The sequence below is a fragment of the Nannobrachium achirus genome, assembly GCF_963921795.1.
Source record: "Nannobrachium achirus genome assembly, chromosome: 15".
Classification (NCBI taxonomy): Eukaryota; Metazoa; Chordata; class Actinopteri; order Myctophiformes; family Myctophidae; genus Nannobrachium; species Nannobrachium achirus.
In genome coordinates this window covers 30,360,883-30,384,557 of record NC_137822.1, presented here as the reverse complement: position 1 = coordinate 30,384,557, position 23,675 = coordinate 30,360,883, and the positions used below count along the sequence as shown (strand labels likewise).

General features: G+C 42.2%; 1 protein-coding gene across 1 annotated transcript in view; it reads left to right on the top strand.

Moving 5' to 3' along the window:
• The window catches only part of lpar1 (lysophosphatidic acid receptor 1), a gene marked incomplete at its 3' end in the record, with an annotated part of 78,638 nt that overhangs the window by 42,533 nt on the left and 12,430 nt on the right, over window positions 1-23,675 (top strand). Inside the window, exons 3-4 of the mRNA XM_080743541.1 lie at window positions 3,183-3,603; window positions 5,087-5,432. Coding sequence (XP_080599667.1) covers window positions 3,211-3,603; window positions 5,087-5,432 — 739 coding nt within the window. The 5' untranslated portion in view covers window positions 3,183-3,210. The remainder of the gene's footprint in view (window positions 1-3,182; window positions 3,604-5,086; window positions 5,433-23,675) is intronic.

Sequence of the window (23,675 nt, the reverse complement as noted above, 5' to 3'; positions counted from 1 at the left end):
TACTTACTGTAAGTAAGGAAAGGACCTACACAGTAATCGTCACTTTATTGATCTGACAATTCCAGCTGGCAGATTTGACACACATAGAGGCAAACTGGAGCCAGACATTTGATGGAATGCGTTGAAGTCAATGAGTGCCATGTGGACACGCCAAGAGCATGAATAAACAATATCTTTGAATGACTGCGACCTTTGTAAAATAATCGGTTCAGAGAAATGAAATAAAATATATCACGCATTGTTTTCTGATCTTTTGTTTTTGATGTGCACACTATGTGTTTTTATTGAGGTATCTAAAGAGCACAGAGGAAGTTTCTGACAAGTATGGTCTGTCATCGCGAGACTGGCATTAGTGACAGCTAGGGGTGTAACGCTACATTTTAATAGCGATTCGATACATATCACGATACATGGTTGACGATACGATACATGAACGACATTGGTTCATTCATGGTGATACGATACGATTCGATTCAATGATTTAAAATCGATATAGTACCTATTTAGCAAAGAAATTAAATCTGTGTGAAAGGTGTGGATAGTGCAGGTTTTTAAGGGAAACATGTATTATTATGGATATAAATAAGTGATTACCTGATAACAGTGATTATCTGCCAAATACATGGTCATTGTAAGTTGACAAACATGCACCTTGACATGAACACAGAGATTACACACATTTATCGATAGACCAGTGTAGCTATATGGAAAGGAAAAGTAATTAGACCCCTCCTTTTATTTTTTTCTTCTTAAAAATGCTAAATACAATGCACACGTAGATAGTATCGATACAATCGATTCTTTGCACTGCCGATTCGATACGATACAAAATAAAACGATACGATTCGATTTTAGCTGTTTTCATTTCGATCTACTTCGATTTTTTAAGTTAAAAACGATATTTCGATACAGTTACTATATCGTTACACCCCTAGTGACAGCCTGTCAACCATGTTTTCAAGATGACAGCCCATAGGCCTACTGGCCTGTTCAGATACCTCAATAACAAAACATCAGAAAGCAGCGTGATATGTCGAAACAATAATCTGACAAATGTGGCAATATTTAAGAAATATTGTTTATTCATACGCTTTGCCAACTGGCTCTCATTGACTTCAGTTCCATCAAACCTCCAGTTCGATGTGGGTATATGGCCCATCCTATAGAACGTGTCCCTTCTTTCTTTACAAGTATATTCTTTACTTGTATCTTATTTCCCTGGGGATAACTATGAAACAGTTACATCTATGGCATGGCAAGCAATATGTACATACTGTAGGTCAGGGTTCCCCAATATGCAGCCCGCGGGCCATTTGCGGCCCGCGGGGGGGCTACTGTCTGGCCCACACCAACCCCAGTAATAATGGTGGTATAAGAGCAGCAACAACACTAGTATATCGTCGTTGTCAGGTGGAAATCTCGTATCTCCAAATTTGTACGTTCTTTCGCAAATCATACAAGGCCGTCGCACAAAAGTAGTGAAAACAGCAGATCTACAAGCACACAACGCCTCGCACCGCGAGGCGTTGTGTGCTTGTAGATCGGCTGTTTTCACTAGTTTAAATCATTTTTAAAATGATAAATTCAAAACGAACGGTTTTGGACATACAAGATTTTCACCCGACAACGACGAAAACTGTCGCTGGAGTAGCGGGAACACCGCCGTCGCCTCCTGCAATGTTGTGGCCCTCGGCTTGGTACATAATTCGACATACGGTAATTCGGCCCTTGGGGAAAACTAATTGGGGAACCCTGCTGTAGGTACTTGGAAATAAAGAACTTTGAGCTCTCTCCTCTGTGCCAGTGAAACAGATCCATTTCTCTTGCTACATTTCTGACCAGGGAACGGAGGAACAGTTGCGGCCACATGGCTTCTGTTTACTAGGTGTGGTCTGCTTCATTTGGAAAGCAGACCAAATGGAAACAACACTTTGATTTACTTAGGCCTATTGGGGCCCAAGAGGTGGGGAGAATATGGCCTAAAAAGCAAGAGCTCTGACAGGGACGTGCTGGGCCCCTGATTCAGCCCAGGAAAAAGAGTTGGAGAGGCCCTCATTGCGCGCTATAGAGAGAGATCTCTCTCTATAGCGCTGCTGCTACTCAAAGATTTGTGACAAAGTGACAAGCCAGTGGGCCAATTACATGAGTTCTATTTCGTCGTTGTCGGGTGGAAACCTTGTATGTCCAAAACCGTTTGTTTTGTATTTATCATTTTAAAAATGATTTAAACTATAGTGAAAACAGCCGATCTACAAGCACACAACGCCTCGCGGTGCGAGGCGTTGTCTGCTTGTAGATCGGCTGTTTTCACTACTTTTGTGTGACTGCCTTGTATGATGAAGCAGGGCTTTGCTTTGTGAAAAGAATTACAAATTTGAAACTTGGAGATACAAGGTTTCTGCCTGACATTTTTTTTCCTAATGGCCGGCCTGGACCGGCCGGGAATGAACCAGCCGTTCGGGAGTTGTCCCACTTTTCCCAATGGCCAGCACGTCCCTGAGCTCTGATGTAGGGCTGGTTGGCTTCATTAGTCATTGTGGAGTTTAAACAGTGCACGGCTGTGCAGTGAAAGCCTACCAAAGCACTGCCTCTGGTGTGTTGCCCTGCCCTCTCAAAGGTTCATTGTGACATCACTGAAGCCTATATTTAAGTTCAAACTCAAGACTCTCCTGTCCCAAATGGCAGAATCCTTTTTTAAGGCAATGAATACAACACAATACAAAGACTCACAAGGGAGAACAAAATAAATGGGAACAAAGCAGATGGAAACAAAAGAACACACACACACACACACACACACACACACACACACACACACACACACACACACACACACACACACACACACACACACACACACACACACACAGTCACGCACGCGCACGCACACGCGCGCACACACACACACACACACACACACACACACACACACACACACACACACACACACACACACACACACACACACACACACACACACACACACACACAGAGAGAGAGAGAGAAAGAGAGAGAGAGAGAGAGAGAGAGAGACTACAACAGAAATCATGGCCAGACATTGATAAAGCAAATTAGCTCAAGAAAGATAGCTATTTATACAATTATTTGCTATTTAACTCTGCTATTGCATCCATCAGCACCGGTTTGTTTAATGAGTTTTTCCTCATCCTTGTCCCTTTCAGAAAACCTTCACTTGAAACACATCCAACCATGGATAATGAACAGTGCTACTACAATGAGACCATCGCCTTCTTCTACAACCGCAGCGGCAAGGACCTGGCCACCGACTGGAACACGGTCAGCAAGCTGGTGATGGGCCTGGGCATCACCGTGTGCATCTTCATCATGCTGGCCAACCTGCTGGTGATGATCGCCATCTACGTCAACCGCCGCTTCCACTTCCCCATCTACTACCTGATGGCCAACCTGGCCGCCGCCGACTTCTTTGCGGGCCTGGCGTACTTCTACCTGATGTTCAACACGGGGCCCAACACACGCCGGCTCACTGTGTCCACCTGGCTGCTCCGCCAGGGCTTGATCGACACCAGCCTGACGGCGTCCGTGGCCAACCTGCTGGCCATCGCCATTGAGCGCCACATCACGGTGTGTGTGGTGGTACAACGTTTCATGTATTAGTACACTGTTTCCCAAAAGTGGGTCCGGGACCCATTTGTGGGTCGCGGACACATTTTTATAGGTCCCTTAATTTATGGTTTCCTACATTTTGTTTTCAATTATTATTTATTTCAAAATATTTTCCCAAATCATTCCCAAAAAAAGCATTTTTCATGAATTATAAAACAAATTCAAAGATTTTTTCTAACTAAGCAATGTCATTAAAGAAGAAATCCCATACGGTAAATTAGAAAACAAATGTAGTAGTAGTAGTAGTAGTAGTGAAAATAGCCGATCTACAGGCTCACAACACGGCACGAAGCGGCATGTTGTGAGCTTCTAGGTCTGCTATTTTCACTAGTTTGGGTCCCAAGCAAAACCTCTCCTTTCTCTTTTGGGTCTCGAGCTAAACACTTTGGGAACCACTGTATTACTGTAGTAGATGCAACCGGTCTCTCTCTGCTGTGATGATATCTATGAATAAAGTATTGAAGTTTGATTCCAGGACATCTTCATGATCTGTTTAACTCATTTAGAGCAATGGTTCTCAACCTGTGGGTCACGACCCCCAGGGGGGGTCCCCAAATTATTTTGGGAGGACCCCAGATGATTAGCTTAATGTGCAACATTGTTTTCTCACTCCACGGTAAACAAACACACATAACGTTTAAGTGTATAGAGTATTATGCACATTTCTAAAGTGACAATTTAAGGACTTTTTAATACCTCTAAAATGACAAATTAAACATTGGCCAAATTGTCAAATATTAGAGGCAGACATTTCGCAATAGAACTGTGTTAAACAAAATGTAATGCCTCAAGTCTTCCAAGTGCTTGTCAGGGTAAAATATGATTCATTTTGGCGGTCGCAGCCTGAAAAGGTTGAGAAGCAATGACTTAGAGCATACATGGGCAACTGGCGGCCCGGGGGCCACATGCGGCCCTCACCTTCACTTAATGCGGCCCGCTGGTTAATTCCCGGAATACTGATATATTATTGATTTCAGCTGATTTCAGCTCCAAACATGACCTGCTTTAATTCTGTCAGTCTATATTAGTAGCTTAATGAGTAGTAGTATTCAAATGTATTTTGTTTTTATGTCCAATGTAGGTATTTGTATTTAGGTTCATAGAGTCAACATGAATATATAACTAAATGTGTTTGAAATTAAATCAAAATGTTAACATTTCAGGATTCCAATTAAAAAATAACACCAAATTATTCAGGATTCCAATTCAAAAGAAGCAAAAATAGCCGATCTACAAGCTCAAAACGCATCGCAACGCGATGCGTTTTGAGCTTGTATATCTGCTATTTTTGCTTCTTTTGTATGAGATACTAGAATGACAAAGTAGGAAGTAGCAATATGCAATGTGGCCCTCTGGAGTGAAGGTGGAAATATAGTGGCCCTCACCATCATCAAAGTTGCCCACCCCTGACTTAGAGTAACATCCAAAACTTCCACTGCAGGTGTTCCGCATGCAGCTGCACACGCGCATGAGCAACCGCCGCGTGGTGGTGGTGATCGTCATCATCTGGACCATGTCCATCGTGATGGGCGCCATCCCCAGCGTGGGCTGGAACTGCATCTGCAGCCTGGACTCCTGCTCCAACATGGCGCCGCTCTACAGCAACTCCTACCTGGTATTCTGGGCCGTCTTCAACCTGGTCACCTTCGTGGTCATGGTGACGCTGTACGCCCACATCTTCGTGTACGTGCGCCAGAGGACCATGAGGATGTCGCGGCACAGCTCGGGCCCGCGGCGCAACCGGGACACCATGATGTCGCTGCTGAAGACCGTGGTGATCGTGCTGGGTAAGAAAATAGGAACTCGAAACGATCTATCTATCTGTTTGTCTGCCAGTAAGACGCCCGAAGAGCGAGGTCCACGAGCTCCATATATCGTTGTTGTCGGGTGGAAACCTCGTATCTCCAAGTTTCACATTTAGATAGATAGATAGATACCTTTATTATAACTTTATTATCCCAAGGGGGAAATTCAGTATTTGTACGTTCTTTCGCAAAGTAAAGCCCTGCTTCATCATACAAGGCCGTCGCACAAAAGTAGATCTACAAGCACACAACGCCTTGCGGTGCGAGGCGTTTTGTGCTTGTAGATCGGCTGTTTTCACTAGTTTAAATCCTTTTTAAAATGAAAAATGCAAAACGAACGGTTTTGGACATACAAGGTTTTCACCCGACAACGACGATATGGAGATATAGGTGATGATCCAGTCATCTCCATGTATGGCTATCCAGGGTATGATGAGGTCAGTGAGTGACGTGACTGACACACGACACGCTTGACTGATGCACAGGAGATGCAGGTTTTCATGTGACCTACGGTCACCTCTGTCTGTGTGTCTCTCTCTCTCTTTCTTTCTCTCTCTCCTGGTGAAGAAAAGGAACTACTGTATAGTTGCGACCATAGGTCGCAGTTTAGTTGCGACCGTAAGGTCGCAGTTTAGTATCAAAACCTCCACCGGCCGTCGGTCGGTCGGTCAGTCGGTCGGTCGGTCGGTCGGTCGGTCACACGTCACACGTCACACGTCACACCTTTGCCCTGCTCATATCTCCGCATCAGTATGACATCAAACCACATGTGTACACAAACCTTTGTGTACGTTGCTGTGGCAACAGTCTGTTGTTGCTGGTCTGTTAGTGTACGTTAGCAACCACCTTAGCAACCATGGTTTTACCCTAGCAACCAACTGTTTACCCTAGCAACCAACTGTTTACCATAGCAACCATGTTTTTTTACCCTAGTCTCAATATATTGAATCCACTTTCACGATGTAAAGTCCAGTTCAACATTTCAAACACCAAAAATGGTAAAATACCAAACAATACAGGTTCTCAGGGTTCTTGAAGATCAAGAGTCTTGGTCAAATACTTCTGTTGGTTTCTGCACTGATCATTTATACAATTCAGCTGTGTTTGCTCGTGTCATCATGATGAGGTCATAAATCAGCCATGCCCAAATATAGATTTTACGGGTTTACATGCTTACTCAGTTATTCGTTATGTGAAAGTCCTATGACGTCTATGATATCTGACATCATCATACATACATTCCCTTTTATGCCCATAAATGGAGATCCCCTCTGTAGAACCAGCCACTGACATCACTGTAATGTCAGGGGAACCAAATCCCTTTTATGCCCATATATGGAGATCCCTGTGATGCCAGGGGAACCAAATCCCTTTTATGCCCATATATGGAGATATGGAGATCCCCGTGTTGCCAGGGTAACCAAATCCATTTTATGCCCATATATGGAGATCCCTGTGATGCCAGGGGAACCAAATCCCTTTTACGCCCATATATGGAGATCCCTTATGTCATCAATATTAAGCCCATATCTGTGAATATCTATGGGTACCAGATGTCTCCATATATGGTTAAATGGTCCGATATACATCACTGGCCAGAAGACCAAGAAATGGTGCAACCTCGCCCTTTGCTTTTCTCCCTTAGGCATCTTACTGGTAGGTAGTTTAATGAGGAATGCAGTATGGTGGTAGGTAGGTAGTTATGGCCTTTGATGTAAGATTTTCACTTTCTAGGATAACTATATTTGCTATTCCCAGATGATGCCCTTTTAGGGTACCCCTCATGCCCATATATGGAGATCCCCAGGCTTTACTAATTAACATAAGTTTTATGCCCATATATGGAGATCATTGTCCCAATGTCATCAGATATATGGGCATAAATAGACACAGGCAAACTAGATGGGCTGTATGGATATCCAGATGTGTGATGTAAGTGTTTTATTCCAAATGTGGCACCCCACAGACATATTTCCAGAAACAAAATCCCTTTCATGCCCATATATGGAGATTTCTGATGTCATCAATCCCAGGCCCTGTAAAAAACATGGTTGCTATGGTAAACAGTTGGTTGCTAGGGTAAACAGTTGGTTGCTAGGGTAAGAAAACATGGTTGTTATGGTAAACAATTGGTTGCTAGGGTAAACAGTTGGTTGCTAGGGTAAAAAAAACATGGTTGCTGTGGTAAACAGTTGGTTGCTAGGGTAAACAGTTGGTTGCTAAGGTAAAAAACATGGTTGCTATGGTAAACAGTTGGTTAGTAGGGTAAACCTTCAATGATTTTGACATCTTGTTACTAATCTGTCGGTAGATAATGCCGGTCTTATATAAGGGTCATTTGTGTACGGTGTGATGTCATACTGATGTCAGCAGTGTGACAGGAGATAAGCGACCAACGGTCGCTTATCTCCCGATTAGGGAGTCTTACTGGTATCAAAACCTCCACCGGCCGTCCGTCGGTCGGTCGGTCGGTCACACGTCACACGTCACACCTTTGCCCTGCTCATATCTCCGCATCAGTATGACATCACACCACATGTGTACACAAACCTTTGTGTACGTTGCTGTGGCAACAGTCTGTTGTTGCTGGTATGTTAGTGTACGTTAGCAACCACCTTAGCAACCAACTGTTTACCCTAGCAACCAACTGTTTACCATAGCAACCATGTTTTTTTACCTTAGCAACCAACTGTTTACCATAGCAACCATGTTTTTTACCCTACATCCCTCCATATATGGAGATAACCGACGAATCTCACTAAGTCTGACCTCACAAGCCCCATATTTGGACACGAACAACATATAACTCCATATATAGAGACATAGCTGCTGACATCAGTATGACATCACACTGCTGACATCAGTATGACATCACACCGTACACAAATGACCCTTATATAAGACCGGCATTATCTACCGACAGATTGTGGAGATAAGCGACCAACGGTCGCTTATCTCCCGATTAGGGAGTCTTACTGGTGTATATGCACTCTCAGTTAGTATTGCCCTCCCTTACCGTTAGGATTGCTGCTACAATGGCTGCTTCACCATTCATTTGTTTGAATAGGGGAAAATGAGTTGGATGTTTTGGTGATCTGACCTCATGCACGACCGCGGGAGAATCACAAAGTGTTGTTTCATTCTGTTTCCTATTTCCTGCAGTATAACGTCGTTGTCAGGTGGAAACCTTGTATGTTCAAAACCGTTTGTTTTGTAATTCTCATTTTAAAAATGATTTAAACTAGTGAAAACAGCCGATCTACAAGCACACAACACCTCGCACCGCGAGGCGTTGTGTGCTTGTAGATCTGCTGTTTTCACTACTTTTGTGAGATATGTATGATGAAGCAGTGCTTTACTTTGCGAAAAAACATAAAAATATGAAACTTGGAGATACAAGGTTTCTGCCCGACAGTGACGATAACGATAAGGTGCATTTGATGTACAGTATGCATGTTACAGTATCCATCCTCATACTGTAACATGATTATCCAGGATATCCTACAGAATTTGGTAGCCATTTACATATAATAAAAAAAAGGTCACCAAATTCTTAGATGTTTGAAAGACATGAGTTGAATAGACATTATTATGAATTAGAGAGTTGTAATTGTAACACGACCAGGATGAGGTGGTGCTGTATGGATCCCAATGTAGATGTTTGTGCGTGCTTGCGTGTGAGAGAGTGAGTCAGGGAATGTTTGTGCAAGCGAGCTGCGTGTTTGTGTGACGTTCTGCGTGCGTGTGAGTGTGCGTGTGTGTGTGTGCGTGCATGCGTGCGAGCGCCACAGAACAATGTGTCTGTTGATAAGTCCATCAGAGAGGCTGTATCATTCAGCACTGGGCTCACTAGAGCCCAGGGTCTGCCTAGCACCACTGCCTCTCACACATCATCTGGAGCCTTGCACAGTGAAATCCTCTTAGTTTAACCTAAGCAGCGTTAAACTATTCTCAGTTCATTGAACACTATTTATTGCGTAGAGCCGGAAGTGTACCCATAGTGTTTCAGTACGTACGTCTTATAATGAATTATATTATATCGTCGTTGTCGGGTGAAAACCTTGTATGTCCAAAACCGTTCGTTTTGCATTTATCATTTAAAAAAAATTGTTTAAACTAGTGAAAACAGCCGATCTACAAGCACATAGGGTGTGTGCTTGTAGATCTGCTGTTTTCACTACTTTTATGCAACGGCCTTGTACGATGAAGCAGGGCTTTACTTTGCGAAAGAACCTACACATTTGAAACTTGGAGATACGAGGTTTCCACCCGACAACGACAATATTGTTTACACCAGTATAAGAAGGTAAGGTAAAGTAGGATGAGCTTCAAGATCATTGCAGGTTCCTAAGGGTTTTCATACGTCCATGCAGTTATCTAATATTCACAAGGTTATTTACTGTATACACATGACTACAATATATTTGAAGCCAGTTCGTTGCTGTTTGCCCTGAGGAAAAGCCTGCTGACTGAAATCTTGGCCTTTTCTAATAAAGACCCAACCTTTTTTTCCCCTTCTTTTTAGAAGGTGAAGTGAGCTAAACTGAAACATTGAGACCTTGCAGACCACATGTAAACACAGAGCTTCCTCTTGAACTTTTACTTGAAGCGCATACTGTGCACAACAGAGGGCTTTTTCTTTCCATTGACTACGCTCATTCCCTAAGCTTTAACCCTCACCCACATGCCAGACATTGACCCTTACCTTTACCTCTAAACAAAGCCGGAACTAATTCTAACCATAACCCCTATCTGAATAGTGGTCCATTCTGATTAAAAACACCTTCACCAACTAGTCACAACCCTATGCGAATGAGGGACACAACAACACACTCTGTGAGCCCATAAACCGTTGGCAATCCGTTTGACATGAAAACGTTTGCCATGTTAATCAAACATTTGCCATTTACAATACATGTTCTTTCCACGTGTTAATATCTAGGGTGCATGACATAATTGATATACAATACAACAACATGACGATACATACATAATACTTTTTAGAGCCTAGAAATTGGGGAATTTCAATACTTTGATGCACAATGCTTCCTGGCTTTGTGGCGACAGAGATCTCAAGCCGTGTGTCAAAGCAGAAAAGCTGCATTCAGCAGAGGGCATACCTCTGCCAACACTGCAATTGTCAAGATGTGACATTTCTGTAAATGTTTTGATTGATTAGTAGTAGATAGTCAATATAATAGAAATGTAGTACAGTAGGCCTACAAGTACAGTTCCCTGCCTAAAAGGAACATCCCAAATAAGTCCTTTTACAGTCTTTTTTTACGTAGGAAGTCCTTGGTATTCAATTCATGTACAAATTTCATCGTCTTCTTATTGGCAAACCTTTCTCTCTGTTTTTGGATTATCTTTTGGCATCTGTTTATTTATTTACCAGTACCACAGAAGTCAGGAACGATTTATGTTGAGAATACACAGACACAGAAATGCGGTGTGTCTGCGGACAGGTACAGACTTTCATGGTTTTTCTGCTTTTTTGGGGGGGGGCTGGGTTCTGGAAAACCAAATTCCAACTCTGCACTGCACACCCCCTTGTCATCGACGACACGCGTGCCAAGGGTGAAGTCAGGTTGGACGGTGTTATGTGTGTGTGTGTGTGTGTGTGTGTGTGTGTGTGTGTGTGTGTGTGTGTGTGTGTGTGTGTGTGTGTGTGTGTGTGTGTGTGTGTGTGTGTGTGTGTCCCGAATTATGCCTGGGCTGGGACACACTCACGCATGCACCGAAGCATGCACGCACAAACACACACACCCAAACACACAGAATTAGATAAATAGATATTAGAGTGTACACTAGAGTAACTGAGGTCAGAGAGAGGTGACACATGATGGGAGTTGGATTTTAACTTGAGTCCTCGTGACTCACGCGGGGCGTAATGATCAGAACCTCATGGCAAAAACATTTCCACAAAAGGTACTTGGCCGGGAAAGTCACTCTTAACTGTTGGATGTGCCAATAAATTGCACTTAAGGGAGCTACAGTTTGAGGGGACTTCTTTTTATCTTTTATGATTGTCTTCCTTTGGTCCCAGCACTTTCCTTAAATGGTTTGTGGCTGACTGTGCACGACTATTATGTCCTGTTTGAGATTATTCAATACAAACATGTTTCCCACTTCAGGAAGTCTCCAGGTCTCATAAGAGATGTGAAGTGCTAACAAGTGTTTCTGTTGCTCTGTGGGCTGTGCGCATACAGTGACTCTACAGTATATTCATTATATAACTATTCACATGTGTGGCTCTGTTCAGTGCCTGCATGTACACGCGTGTGTGTGTGCGTGTGTGTGTGTGTGTGTGTGTGTGTGTGTGTGTGTGTGTGTGCGCGCGCGCGTGTGTCTGTGTCCTCCGTGTGTCCGTGTGTTGTGTGTGTGTGTGTGTGTGTGTGTGTGTGTGTGTGTGTGTGTGTGTGTGTGTGTGTGTGTGTGTGTGTGTGTGTCCGTGTGTGTGTGTGTGTGTGTGTGTGTGTGTGTGTGTGTGTGTGTGTGTGTGTGTGTGTGTGTGTGGTTGTGTGTGTGTCCGTGTGTGTGTGTGTGTCCGTGTGTGTGTGTGTGTGTGTGTGTGTGTGTGTGTGTGTGTGTGTGTGTGTGTGTGTGTGTGTGTGTGTGTGTGTGTGTGTGTGTGTGAATACAGTGCATAAAGTGCATACAGTATTTGAGTTATAAAGATAATATCTATATATCTATATCTATATCTATATATATCTATATCTATATCTATATCTATATCTATATCTATATCTATATCTATATAAAACAGTTCACTATACTTTACAGCAGTGGTTCTCAAACTTTTAAATTCCAAGGTCTTCCTGGGTTCATTTGGTTCCATGTGTACACTGTCAGAGTTACAGACTTGTGTGGGTCAATTTAGAAACCTTAAAGGAACCTAGGGAGTCCATGGAAACCACTTTGAGAACCACTGCTTCACAGTTCACTACTTTTGTGCAACACTTTTGTATGATGAAGTAGGACTTTAATTTACCAAAAAAACATATAAATTTGAAAATTCAATAGCTCCATTTGGAAGGAATGTATCTGATTAGCAACGATCGGGTGTTTTCAGGGGGAAGTTGTTCAATACTCAACATGACACCTCTGCGATCACAGATTATGCATGCGAGTCCAGTTACCAAGAAGTCATTAAATCATTGTTATTTAACAGATGGACTGTTTTTGTTCCAGATTAGTCATGAAAAATGTGAACCTTGCCAGTTTTCATTTTCTGTCAAGCGTTTCAGTACAACGTGTCGGTCTGACCCAATTTGCCTTCGCTATACAATGTCGCAACTGCATGTGTACAATGTGATGTCAATGCTGAAATGATATATTGTGCATCCGCTGTCCAGGCACGTGCACACATAGACATCAAAGGGGGCTTGAGCCCCTGCCCGTTTATCCGTAAAAAGTGCCCTCTCCAGACCATGAATGCAGTTTTTACTATGGTGAAAGAAATGCAATTGCCCTCTCTTTCCATGCCATACCCGAAGGCAGCATTCAAGAGAATTGCCTTGTCCAAACTCTCCTGAACTTGAACGCAGAATCTTGTGTTGAAAGAATTGCCCTCTCTGTGTAGAAATCCATGGCCGTTACGCTACATCTCCAGTATTCACTAGATTATGCCTAGTTCAATGTGATCAGGCATCAAAAATAGCAGACCTCCAAGAGCTTAGAGGTTGGTTATTTTCAATATTTTCACCCAAAGGCCCTTTTAGATATTTCAGCCCCTGCCTCTCTAACATTCTCTGCACGTCCCTGCCGCTGTCAGATAGGAAAGGGGTTCTAAACTGCTGGTCCATGGACCACTGGTTGTCCGTGAAGGTATTGCATGTGGTCCCTGATCATACAGTATATTCAGTAATGCTCTGGATGAGTTGGAAGAATTCCCAGAGTTTACAGTAAAATGTACAAACTACGCATCTCTGTGACAGTAGTATTTTCATGCTGGCATACCTAACAGGGCAAGGTTCCAGCCAGAAAATGACATGAGACATGAGACTCCACTATGGCCAAGAAGAGACAGACATGGACCAACCGTAATCATGCCATGAGAAACAGTTCTCTCGATGACATGGTGACCTAAGATGACACGTCAATTTTGTTGACTGCAATTATTGGGAAGTACAAGGTCAAGAACCTCTACACAAAAGGGAGGAGATGGATGGGAAGTGTACCGGATTGCCTTTGTTATCATTGTTAGGACTTTGTAATAGGGTGTGTCTGTTCACTAGAAGGCTGGATAAAGTAAGATAAATTCTCAAAAAAACACTCAATCACTCAAAAACGCTTTGCTCACTAGCATAATATTTCAGTAATTATTTACGAACATGTGTCCATGGACAATTGTTTGAGAAACAACACTGTGAGCTTGTGTATCTGCTATTTTTTCAATAGTTAAAGCAGAAATAATGGTTAAAGTGTTTAAAATCTGACACGGATGCGTTCCAGGTCTTAATGGCATTATGGTAATGTTTGATAAACACAATGGCAAATGGCAAACGGTGTGTGTGCGTGCGTGCCCACACAAGCACGTGTGTGCTGTGCATCTGCAGTGTGGGAAAAGAACATTTAGTGTCAGCAGATGTGTTTGTCTCAGAGTAGATATTCAGAGGGATTCCGTGTGATTTGTCCTGTGTCCTCTCTGTTATCTCAGACTCAGCCATTTGCTGGCTGTGGTCTCAGGACAGCTCCACACTAACTGGAAACACAACAGAGGGAAATACACAACTCCTTTGCACTGGTGAAAAGTACATTTATTTAAGTACTGTTTTGAGGTACTGTATTTGTACTTTACTTGAGTATTTCCAGTTTCCAACACTTTTACTTCTACTTCACTACATCTCAGCGGCAAATATTAGTTGCTAGTTACTTTGCAGTTTTTGATTAAAATATACAGATCATTAACCCCTTCAGTCTTCTATTAGGCCTGCATTGAAAATAGCAATGCATTGTGAGCTTGTAGATCTGCTATTTTCAAAAGATCTTTATACATTTGAAAACTTGAAATGGGACATTTTGCATAATGAGTACTTTTACTTTTGGTAAAAATGTGAGTACTTTTTCCACCACTGGTCTGATGCCAGCTCCACACACGTTCACTGGAAACAGAACAGAGTAAAATACACAACTCGTTTGTCAAAGACTGGATTGCAACATCCCCTTTAGTCTGTTTATGACATTTGAGCCAAATACCTTTATTTATTTATTTTGTTCAAGAGAGGCCATCATATCACATGCAATGCATAAGAATGAACTATTAGTATAGGTTTGTAGTGGAAGTTGTAGTAATAATAGTAGAATCTACAATCTACAAGCTCACAGTTCATTATAGGTTTGCTATTTTTGTCGAATGTTCACACTAATTTCACTGAATGTTCAACTATTACACTATGGGTCAAGTGGTTAAAGAATACAAATAAATCCCAAGTAGCTAATGTTGTGGGGGGAAAGTAAGTAACTTTTGTATTTCTTCATGTACTGTATACTGTAAGGATGCCTGCATGGGAATTATATTTCATGAAAAAAGACAGCTTAGGAACTCACACGAATCACACGTTGTCCAAATTCAAACAGCATGTCGAGCACAGCGCTACAAGTAGCCTATATTATGTACACGTGTGTCCGCTAAATATGGCGGCTTTTAGCTGCGACCGCACAGCTGGTATAAGCCACTGTCGGTCTGTCTGTTGGTCAGTTGGTCAGTATGGCTGTCCAAAATGTTCAAGTGCAAGCCAAGAGGTGGTTTCAGCTCATCACAAATGATGTGTTTGGTTTAAGCTCCTTGCCAGTGGGGCTCACGGAGGCATTGCGTTGGGAAAGAAGTGGAAGGAAGTATATCGGAAGACACTACTTTGTTACTGGCAATGCAGCCATTCATGTGATCGATTTTGATGCCAATTGCGGATGATGGAGCACTCAACTGTATACCTTGTGCTGAATACTGTATGTGCAAATCTTTTGACACGGTCGACTTGCATGCCTGTGCACACTGCAGCAGTTGAAGCCAATTTGTACAAACTTGCCGAATAAATGTAATTTCTCACAGATGTTATACACTGGCCTTTATGGGTATGGTTAAATGCAGTGTATTTCCCTGACCCATGGTCGAGTGACTTTGCCTCTTGTTACTTCTCACTATGGAAGTCTGCTTCTTTCAGTAACACATCAGACGCTATAACTTTGTACTACTGCAATCAAATCCAAACAGGCAACATTCTCCAAGCATTTCCTTGTAAAAAGTATCTGTAAAAAAAGGAAAGTATTTTTTCAAACCATGCCCCTGTTCCACCCTGGTGTATGATGTCACTTAGAAACAGCAGTGAAATCCGTAGTATGAAATGGCCCCCAAAAAACACCATCACACCCTTTCTCGAAAGCCTCTCTCTATCAGCTACTGCTAGTAAGTGCCTGGCTAGGCCCCAAATTAAGTGACATCACAATCAAGTTTCCATTTTCCCCCGAAATGAAGCCAAAACGAGAAAGTGAGGAGAAAGCATAGTCTCATAATGAAATAGAAACATTAAGAGCTGTGTTTCCATCCCAGTCATGGGGACACAGATACTCCTAATTCTCATTGTAGCTTTCTTTACTTCATCTGATTGAGACTCTGCAAATTAGATACATGACTCTCAGCAGTAAAAAAACATAAGTTATTGGACCTGTTGACTATATTCTATATGGTAAAATGAAGACAATGCGTGTGAGCTACGCAGACAAATTAAACATTGTTTGCTACTGGCAACATGTGCAGTTATTACAGAGGAACAGATCTTCTATTCTTCGTTTGGATCAACATCAGTTGCCAAGACATTTTCCTTTGGGAGAATTATTGCTCAGAAACTGAGGCTACAATGCAACTTGTATTCATCTAGTCATGCCTTCACATTTTGAATGTTTAAAAGATTATGAACACCAAAAGAAAGGAACTATATTTTTACAAATCCTTGATTATATTCTTTTGAGAATTTAAAATGTATACACAAACTATATAGTATATCCTATATTTGAAAATGTACTCAATATAAGGGACGCCAGGATTAATGTGGTTAAGCCGTGAGAGCTGAAAACAAGGGTGCAGTTTATGTTCACTAAATGAGTGCTTTACTGTACTACAAGCCAGACAAGCCATTAAGCAGGATTTTAATATGCCGGGAAGAAAAGAAAACTCGTTCCTTTCAAGTGCTACGTTTTAAAGCTGAGGTTATCTTTAAGAGGGATCTTAACATTGCAGAGCAGTTTAGACTACATTGACTCACTAGTTTGGTAACATTCTATGTGGTAAATTCCGGTCCATTCAGGTCAATTTCTTACACCCTCTCAGAGTACCATTAACAGAGGATTTTACAGTATAATACAGTATAAAAACTATGTGAACATGTGCAAAATGTCAAAAGAAAGCAATTTAAATATGATGTGTTTACACACAGTACATTATGCGCCTGAAGTTGTAAATAAACACTACATACTATTAAATATACTGTAGTGACATCAGTACGGTCCACATGTACACATGCATATAGAGATGCATGCACACTCACTCACACATGCACGCACGCACGCACGCACGCACGCACGCACGCACGCACGCACGCACGCACGCACACACACACACACACACACACACACACACACACACACACCCTATGCAATACCGGCAATAATACCTGCATTATTCTATGCTCATGAATGCATTCTATTTACATATGGTTGCTTAATTCTTGTATTGCACTACTGTTGATTATCGCCTACAATTTCACATTTAACCTCGTTTTTATCGTCTGCTTATGTCTCTAAGTAGCACCCCAGCCTAAAAGAAAATCCCAACGAGTGTCATGTGCTTGTGTTCCTCTGAATCCCCGAAATAGAGGGCTCTATTTTGATTGTCTTAAGTACCAGCTCCTTATGCCTTAACCTAAAGGCCTGTCCATAAAAAGTTTGGTGGTCGGAGACCGGTCCTTTGAGTTAAGGCACAAGAGCTGGTACTTAAGACAATCAAAATACAGAGTCTTGGTGCTCAGAGGTAACGTTAGCGCTGAGTAACTTTCGGGGTAAAAGATTACGAGACGTCCAGGCTTCTCTGCTTGACAGTAAAGTCATGTCCAGAGTTCCAGCCAACGTCTCCCTCCCTCCGCCTGGCTCTCTACAGCCTCTCCATCTGCCGTCCAGATGACGCAGATAAACTGCTCCCCCGGCGTTTCCACCCCGCTGGTTCCCAACCCCGGGTCCGGGCTCCCCCAGGGGGGTCGCTAAAAAGATCACAGAGGTGGGGGCGTGAGGACAACATTTTAAACCCGTTAAGATCGGGAATGCATCTTTGCTACGTTAGATTTCCACCACTTTGACCGTTAGTTTATGCTTTATCTATTGAAAAAAAGAAGATCTACAAGCTCACAGCGCAGCACCGAGTGCCGCTCTGCGAGCTTGTAGATCTGCTATTTTTAAAACAAACTTCTGTGAAATACATATATTTCTAGGGGTTCTTGACATTAAACTCTTTGAGCACCACTGATCATAGAAAGATAAGTTTTTCAGAAACATGTTGCACAAAATCATAACTTGCATTTTTTGGCGGTCTTTATATTGTAACAAGCTCTGTGATTTTCACTATTAATCGTATGGGGCTTACAACATGTTTGAAAATATGTTTGAAAACAAGAGTGTGTGCGTGTGTGCAAATGTGGGGGGTCTCAACATGTGTCAGATGTAAGAAGGGGGGGCGGAACCTCTGGTCCAGATGATGATAAGTGCTTCCCTGGAATCCTCTACTCCAGTGGTTTTCAACCCTTTTCACGTCAAGGTCCATTATTTATTCAGCATTTGAACCACAGACCACCATCTATACCTACATTTTAAAACTGCAGCCAGCGGTTTTTGTCAGTTTGTGTGTGTGTGATCACTCAGACACGACCAAATGCAGCACTCCAATTGGCTAGGACTGATCACGTGGCACACAGAGTTCTAAACCGGAAGTGCGTCCGGCGATCAAATAGGTCCGACCGGAAACGATTTTTTTTTTTTTTTTTTTTACTTTTTTTTTTTTTTTTTTAACTAGATGGGAGCGGCCCGAAGGGCCGTGACCCTCTAGTTTGATGACATTTAGCCTCTCACTCCCAGACCCAAAACTTAGAATATTTTGTTGTCATTGTATAAGATTTTGTCCACAATTTGTTTGATTGATTGAAGACTTGTTTGCATAGGAAAAGGTACAGTTAGTTTCATGACGGTACAGTTCACTGGTACAAGGTCAACTAAAAGGAGATCCTAGAAAAGCACTTGGCTTATTTACACAGGAAACCATTGAAGTATCTCATATAACATTGAATGACAGAACACAGTACTATGCAGTAGATATAGTCAGGAAAAAAAAAGGAAAATAAAAATAAAACAAAAAAACAGTGCAAAAAATATATACAGTAGGTAAAAAACAAAGAAGGGTCAGGGTCCATGCTGTAGTCTATAGATGTGGTACCAGGAGCGATAACAGGTCAATCAAAATAATTCTTCTACATTCTCCAATTGTGTAGACTTTAACCCATTTAGAACGGGTACACATTATGGTGTATCATTATTTTATGCTTTAACTATTGAAAAATAGCAGATATACAAGCTCACAGCGTGGCACTCGCGAGCTTGTAGATCTGCTATTTTTGAAAAATCGTGAAAATTTGAATTTTTACCTGATTTGACCTGTGTCTTTTGAATCCTTGTAAGCTTTTTTGAAAAACCTACGTTTCTATGTCAGCAATCAGGCCAGCCATCGTCAAAGAAAAGGTCCTTTTCACTTAACTGGAGCTCAGTTAGTCTGTTCTTGAGAGACTACTATGTCAGTGGTTCTCAAACCTTTTCATGTGAAGGACCCCCAAATGATATTTATTTGGCCATGGACCCGCATCTCAAAATAAGTAGTTCCAGGGACCACCCAGGAGCAAAATTTGAGTTACAAACATTCGCTTTGAAAATATATACCGGTATATTAAAATATTTGCACAAATTTTCACGACTTTTTCAAAAATAGCAGATCTACAAGCTCGCAGCTGTGAGCTTGTATAGCTGCTATTTTTCACTGGTTAAAGCATTCAATAATTCTAGGCCTAAATGGGTTTGTAATGGAGGTGTTCAACACAAATGTCCACTTGGTTTCATTTTACGCTCTCAAGAGTTACAGATCTATAAGGGTTCATTTGGCTACCAACTCTCCATCATTTAGCTGGGGACCACCTGGTCCCGGTGGTCCCTGGACCACTGGTTGAGAACCACCGCTCTACAGCTGTAAAACCCGCTATCTGGGTGGTTCCCCCTGGGAGGAACAGGATGAGATAGAAAACAAAGGAACATTTATCCCAGTTAGCTACACGCAATTAGCACACATACACTACGCTCATACAAATAAATAAATACACGCACACAGGCCGCACATAAGCCCCCAGGCATAATAAACCTCAGTGATACAGGCAGGGGGATTCATTCTGTTCACAGGGAAGTATATTTTCGCATTGGCAGAATGATGGGAAAACAAATCAAGAGAGAATTCTCCACAGTTGTGGTCTGACTGGTTTCCCTTTATCATTGCTGCCCAAGAAGGAGTGATAAAACAATGATGCGCGTACATAGCATACAAAACATAAACACATATGTGCATAGAAACAGTTGCAGTATACAAACAGTATACATACAGTACATACTACACAGTATGCAAACACAAACACAGATGTAACATCCATACAGTATGCACCCAAAATAACTGGAGATGGGATTTTCATGAACCTTGGATTGCATGGTCAGTAGCAAGCCTGGAATTTTGTCATTTCAGGGGCGTGGCCACTTGGCCTTTGGTGTTGTCCATTTTTTGAGGGCACAAAGATAAAAATAGAAATAGATAAATGATGGAAAATTATGGTATTTACAATCTGATCCATGCTCAGCCCTGCACCAATCAAAGTCACTGGGTTGTTTTAAAGATGGGGACTCTGGGGAGTTACTATAATATTTCAAAATCTCAACAAAAGACACTGGTGTCTACATGACAAGAAAGAGACACCGGTGTCTACTGTCTACATATTGACAGGAGAAGGTACAGTCAGGTGGGGCATTAAGGCCACTGTGGCATCAGGTCATGCCATTGGTTTGATACAAGGCCAAACTGAGGGGCAACGGCGGCCATGGGGGCATGGCCTCCATGAAATCCCTGCTCTGGTCAGTAGACTAACCAGAATAGATCATTTTACTTTTGTGTTCTAAAAGGTCAACGTTCAAGGTCATATCTCAGTTTTGCCTCTTTTTATGACACACCGTGCCATCAAATGATGCCATGAAACGCAAATTATGTCTGTGAAGAAAAAAAAAAGAAAGGGTGAAAGCAGAGTTTCATGAAACTTGGTGTGAATTATCAGCAGGCGGCCTCGTAGAGGCAACTAACTTTTACCATAGTTTACACTATCTGCCCACATTGGAAATGGTTGCTGTTTCTCAGTTAGTGCACTCACGGTCACAGTTCAGATCGGTCAGCTACAGTCAGTGGGTGCATTGGTGATTCAATGTTTGGGGGGGTCGCTTATCTAGAGACGTCCCGCGCACGTCGCTTAACACCTACTATACAGGTCTATTGATATGCATATACAGGTAGGCTTGTTTCTTTGTTAAAACACCCTGTTGTGACACTAAGCGTTGGCGAGGCGTGAATTTGGGGGTTTTGGGATCAATGCATGTCCTGCTCTCTGTCCTTTTACCACGCCCCTCTCTCAGAGAAAATGAAGGCTTAGTATGTGATGAATTTACAGTATACACAGTATGTCAAACAGCTAATTCTGTTGGTGTGTTTCCTGTCCGTACCGGCAGCAGAACCAATCAGGTTGTAAGTGTGGAGCCAAACCCACCAATCCACACTCAGCACTGAAACATGCCTGGCACAAAACTCCCAATCTCACAGGAGTTAAAGTTCTTCCTCTGTGACATCAGCGTGGGCTTCTGCTGCATAGCGCGCGCGCGCGTGTGTGTGTGTGTGTGTGTGTGTGTGTGTGTGTGTGTGTGTGTGTGTGTGTGTGTGTGTGTGTGTGTGTGTGTGTGTGTGTGTGTGTGTGTGTGTGTGTGGCTGCGTGCGTGCGTGCGTGCGTGCGTGTGTGCGTGCGTGCGTGCGCGTGTGTGTGTGTGTATGTGCGCGTGTGTCTGTACACATGCACATTTATAAAGCTCTTGGTCCAAGAAGTTATTGGTCACAGTATGGCATTCCTAATCACTGACAATGGCTGTGAGTAAGGCGAGAGCACCTGTCTTCTAGAACGATCCATTTCAACCAGTTCAGCTTCCACATACTGTACATTTTTCTGCAACCCTAGATATGATGTCATTAGTTTAGGTTACGCACTTACAGCTAACTTACACCTTTTCGATTAATTGAGTATTTAACTGACTGATGGATTGATGGATTGATTGAATTGAAATGTAACAGCACTGTGGTACAGTAAGACGTTTAGGCTAACACAAAGAAATCCAGGGAACTTGTTTCCATTGTGGTCCTGTGTAATCAATTCATCAAATATTACACCTTAATACATGTCATCTACAAATTGTAGATTCATTTAACCACTCTATTTGGACGTTTTCTTTCAATATTACTATTTTTCATCCATCAGAGAATGCTCTGATGAAGGCTCTTTGCTGAAACATGTAAGCTTTGATTTGTTTTGTACTTTCCAAATAAACAGGTGGAAATGTTAGTATTAGAGAAGTAAAATAAAGTTTCAGTTTACAGCATTACAGATTGACCTACAATGGTCAAAACAGTCTCAATTCCTTTATCACACGAAATTAAGAGCCACTAATAGGAAATGAAAATGGAAACCTTGGATGCCAAAAGCGTTCATGGTGACTAGCATGGGTGTGGTGGCCTCTCAGGGCAGGGTTTGATTTCATGCGTTGACGTATTGTTTCACACAGCAGAATAGCAGTGTGCACTGTCTATGTGTGGATACTAACAACCTTTTTTGACAGACTGCATATTTATTACTATTAAATACAGGGGCCTACTAGTTTATGCTAGTACGCTTTCATTGTAATTCCTGTGAAGCAAAACACTGCATGAAAGGAACAAGCTATAAATCAGTGTTTTAGTTAGAAGTATTGCTGCTGTTGTCTGTCATAACAATGATATAACATGGAATTTGGCTGTACTCACTAAATGTTCTTTTCTAACTTTCTTATTGCTACAGGCTACTGTCTCATGTTAGTAGACCTCTTTAAAGTAATAGAGGGCTTTCATAAGCTGCTCAGTGATTAGCATTTACAGCATACGCATAATGTTACGATTGGCTGCAAATCTCAAGAATACAGCATTAGAGTTTACAGATAAAGTGTGTAATAAACCATTAGTTTTCAACCAGTGGTCCGGGGACCACCAGTACGTTTGTGTTGTCACAGTGTAGCCAGCAGTCTTCTATCCAGAGAGGAAATGCACTTGGACCCCTCTGGTGGGTCTGTACTTTATCCGCTCACACTTTCCTTTTTACCCTTTTCACCCCTTTTCACCACTTTGCATGCCTGATTGATCCATTGCCATTTATTTCAGTTCAACACGATGTGACGCATTGTGAGTTTGAGGTTGGTGTTGTGAACGTCTAGATCGCCTATTGTTTGGCAAGTACCTTGGTTTGCCAAAGTAGGCTGTATCAGGTGCGTGTCGAGGCTGAGACCCGTCTTTAGAAGATCAGATTTGAATTGCATTTCAAACCACTTATAGATGTGGTTCAAATCTAATGCAAATACTTTCCATGTGCGTGTATGTGTTTTCTTTTCTTCCTTTTCTTTCTTTTTCAGTTTTCCTGTTCAGTCTTGATAAAACCAATATTCTTCCAATCTGGATAGGCCCCCCAATATTTGGATTGCCAGACTGAACATATCCTTCTCCGACTCATGACCTGCATTTTATTTAGTTTTATTTCATTGAAATACCGTATATAACCCTGCTCAGTGCTCACCTGCTACTTCAGTCTACATTAGGTCAGTCAGTCCCACTCCTCACCTGCTACTCCTCTGAGTAGCATTCCCTCCCCAACTCTCTGCGTTAGCAGGTTGGGTTCGGAAAGTGTAATCAAGCCATATACGATAGTTGCACTGTAATGATGGTGTTGCTTGCCCCAATTATCTTGCAACACAACCAACAACCCCCACCACCACACACATACATGCACACACACACGTGCGTGCGCGCGCACACACACAAAC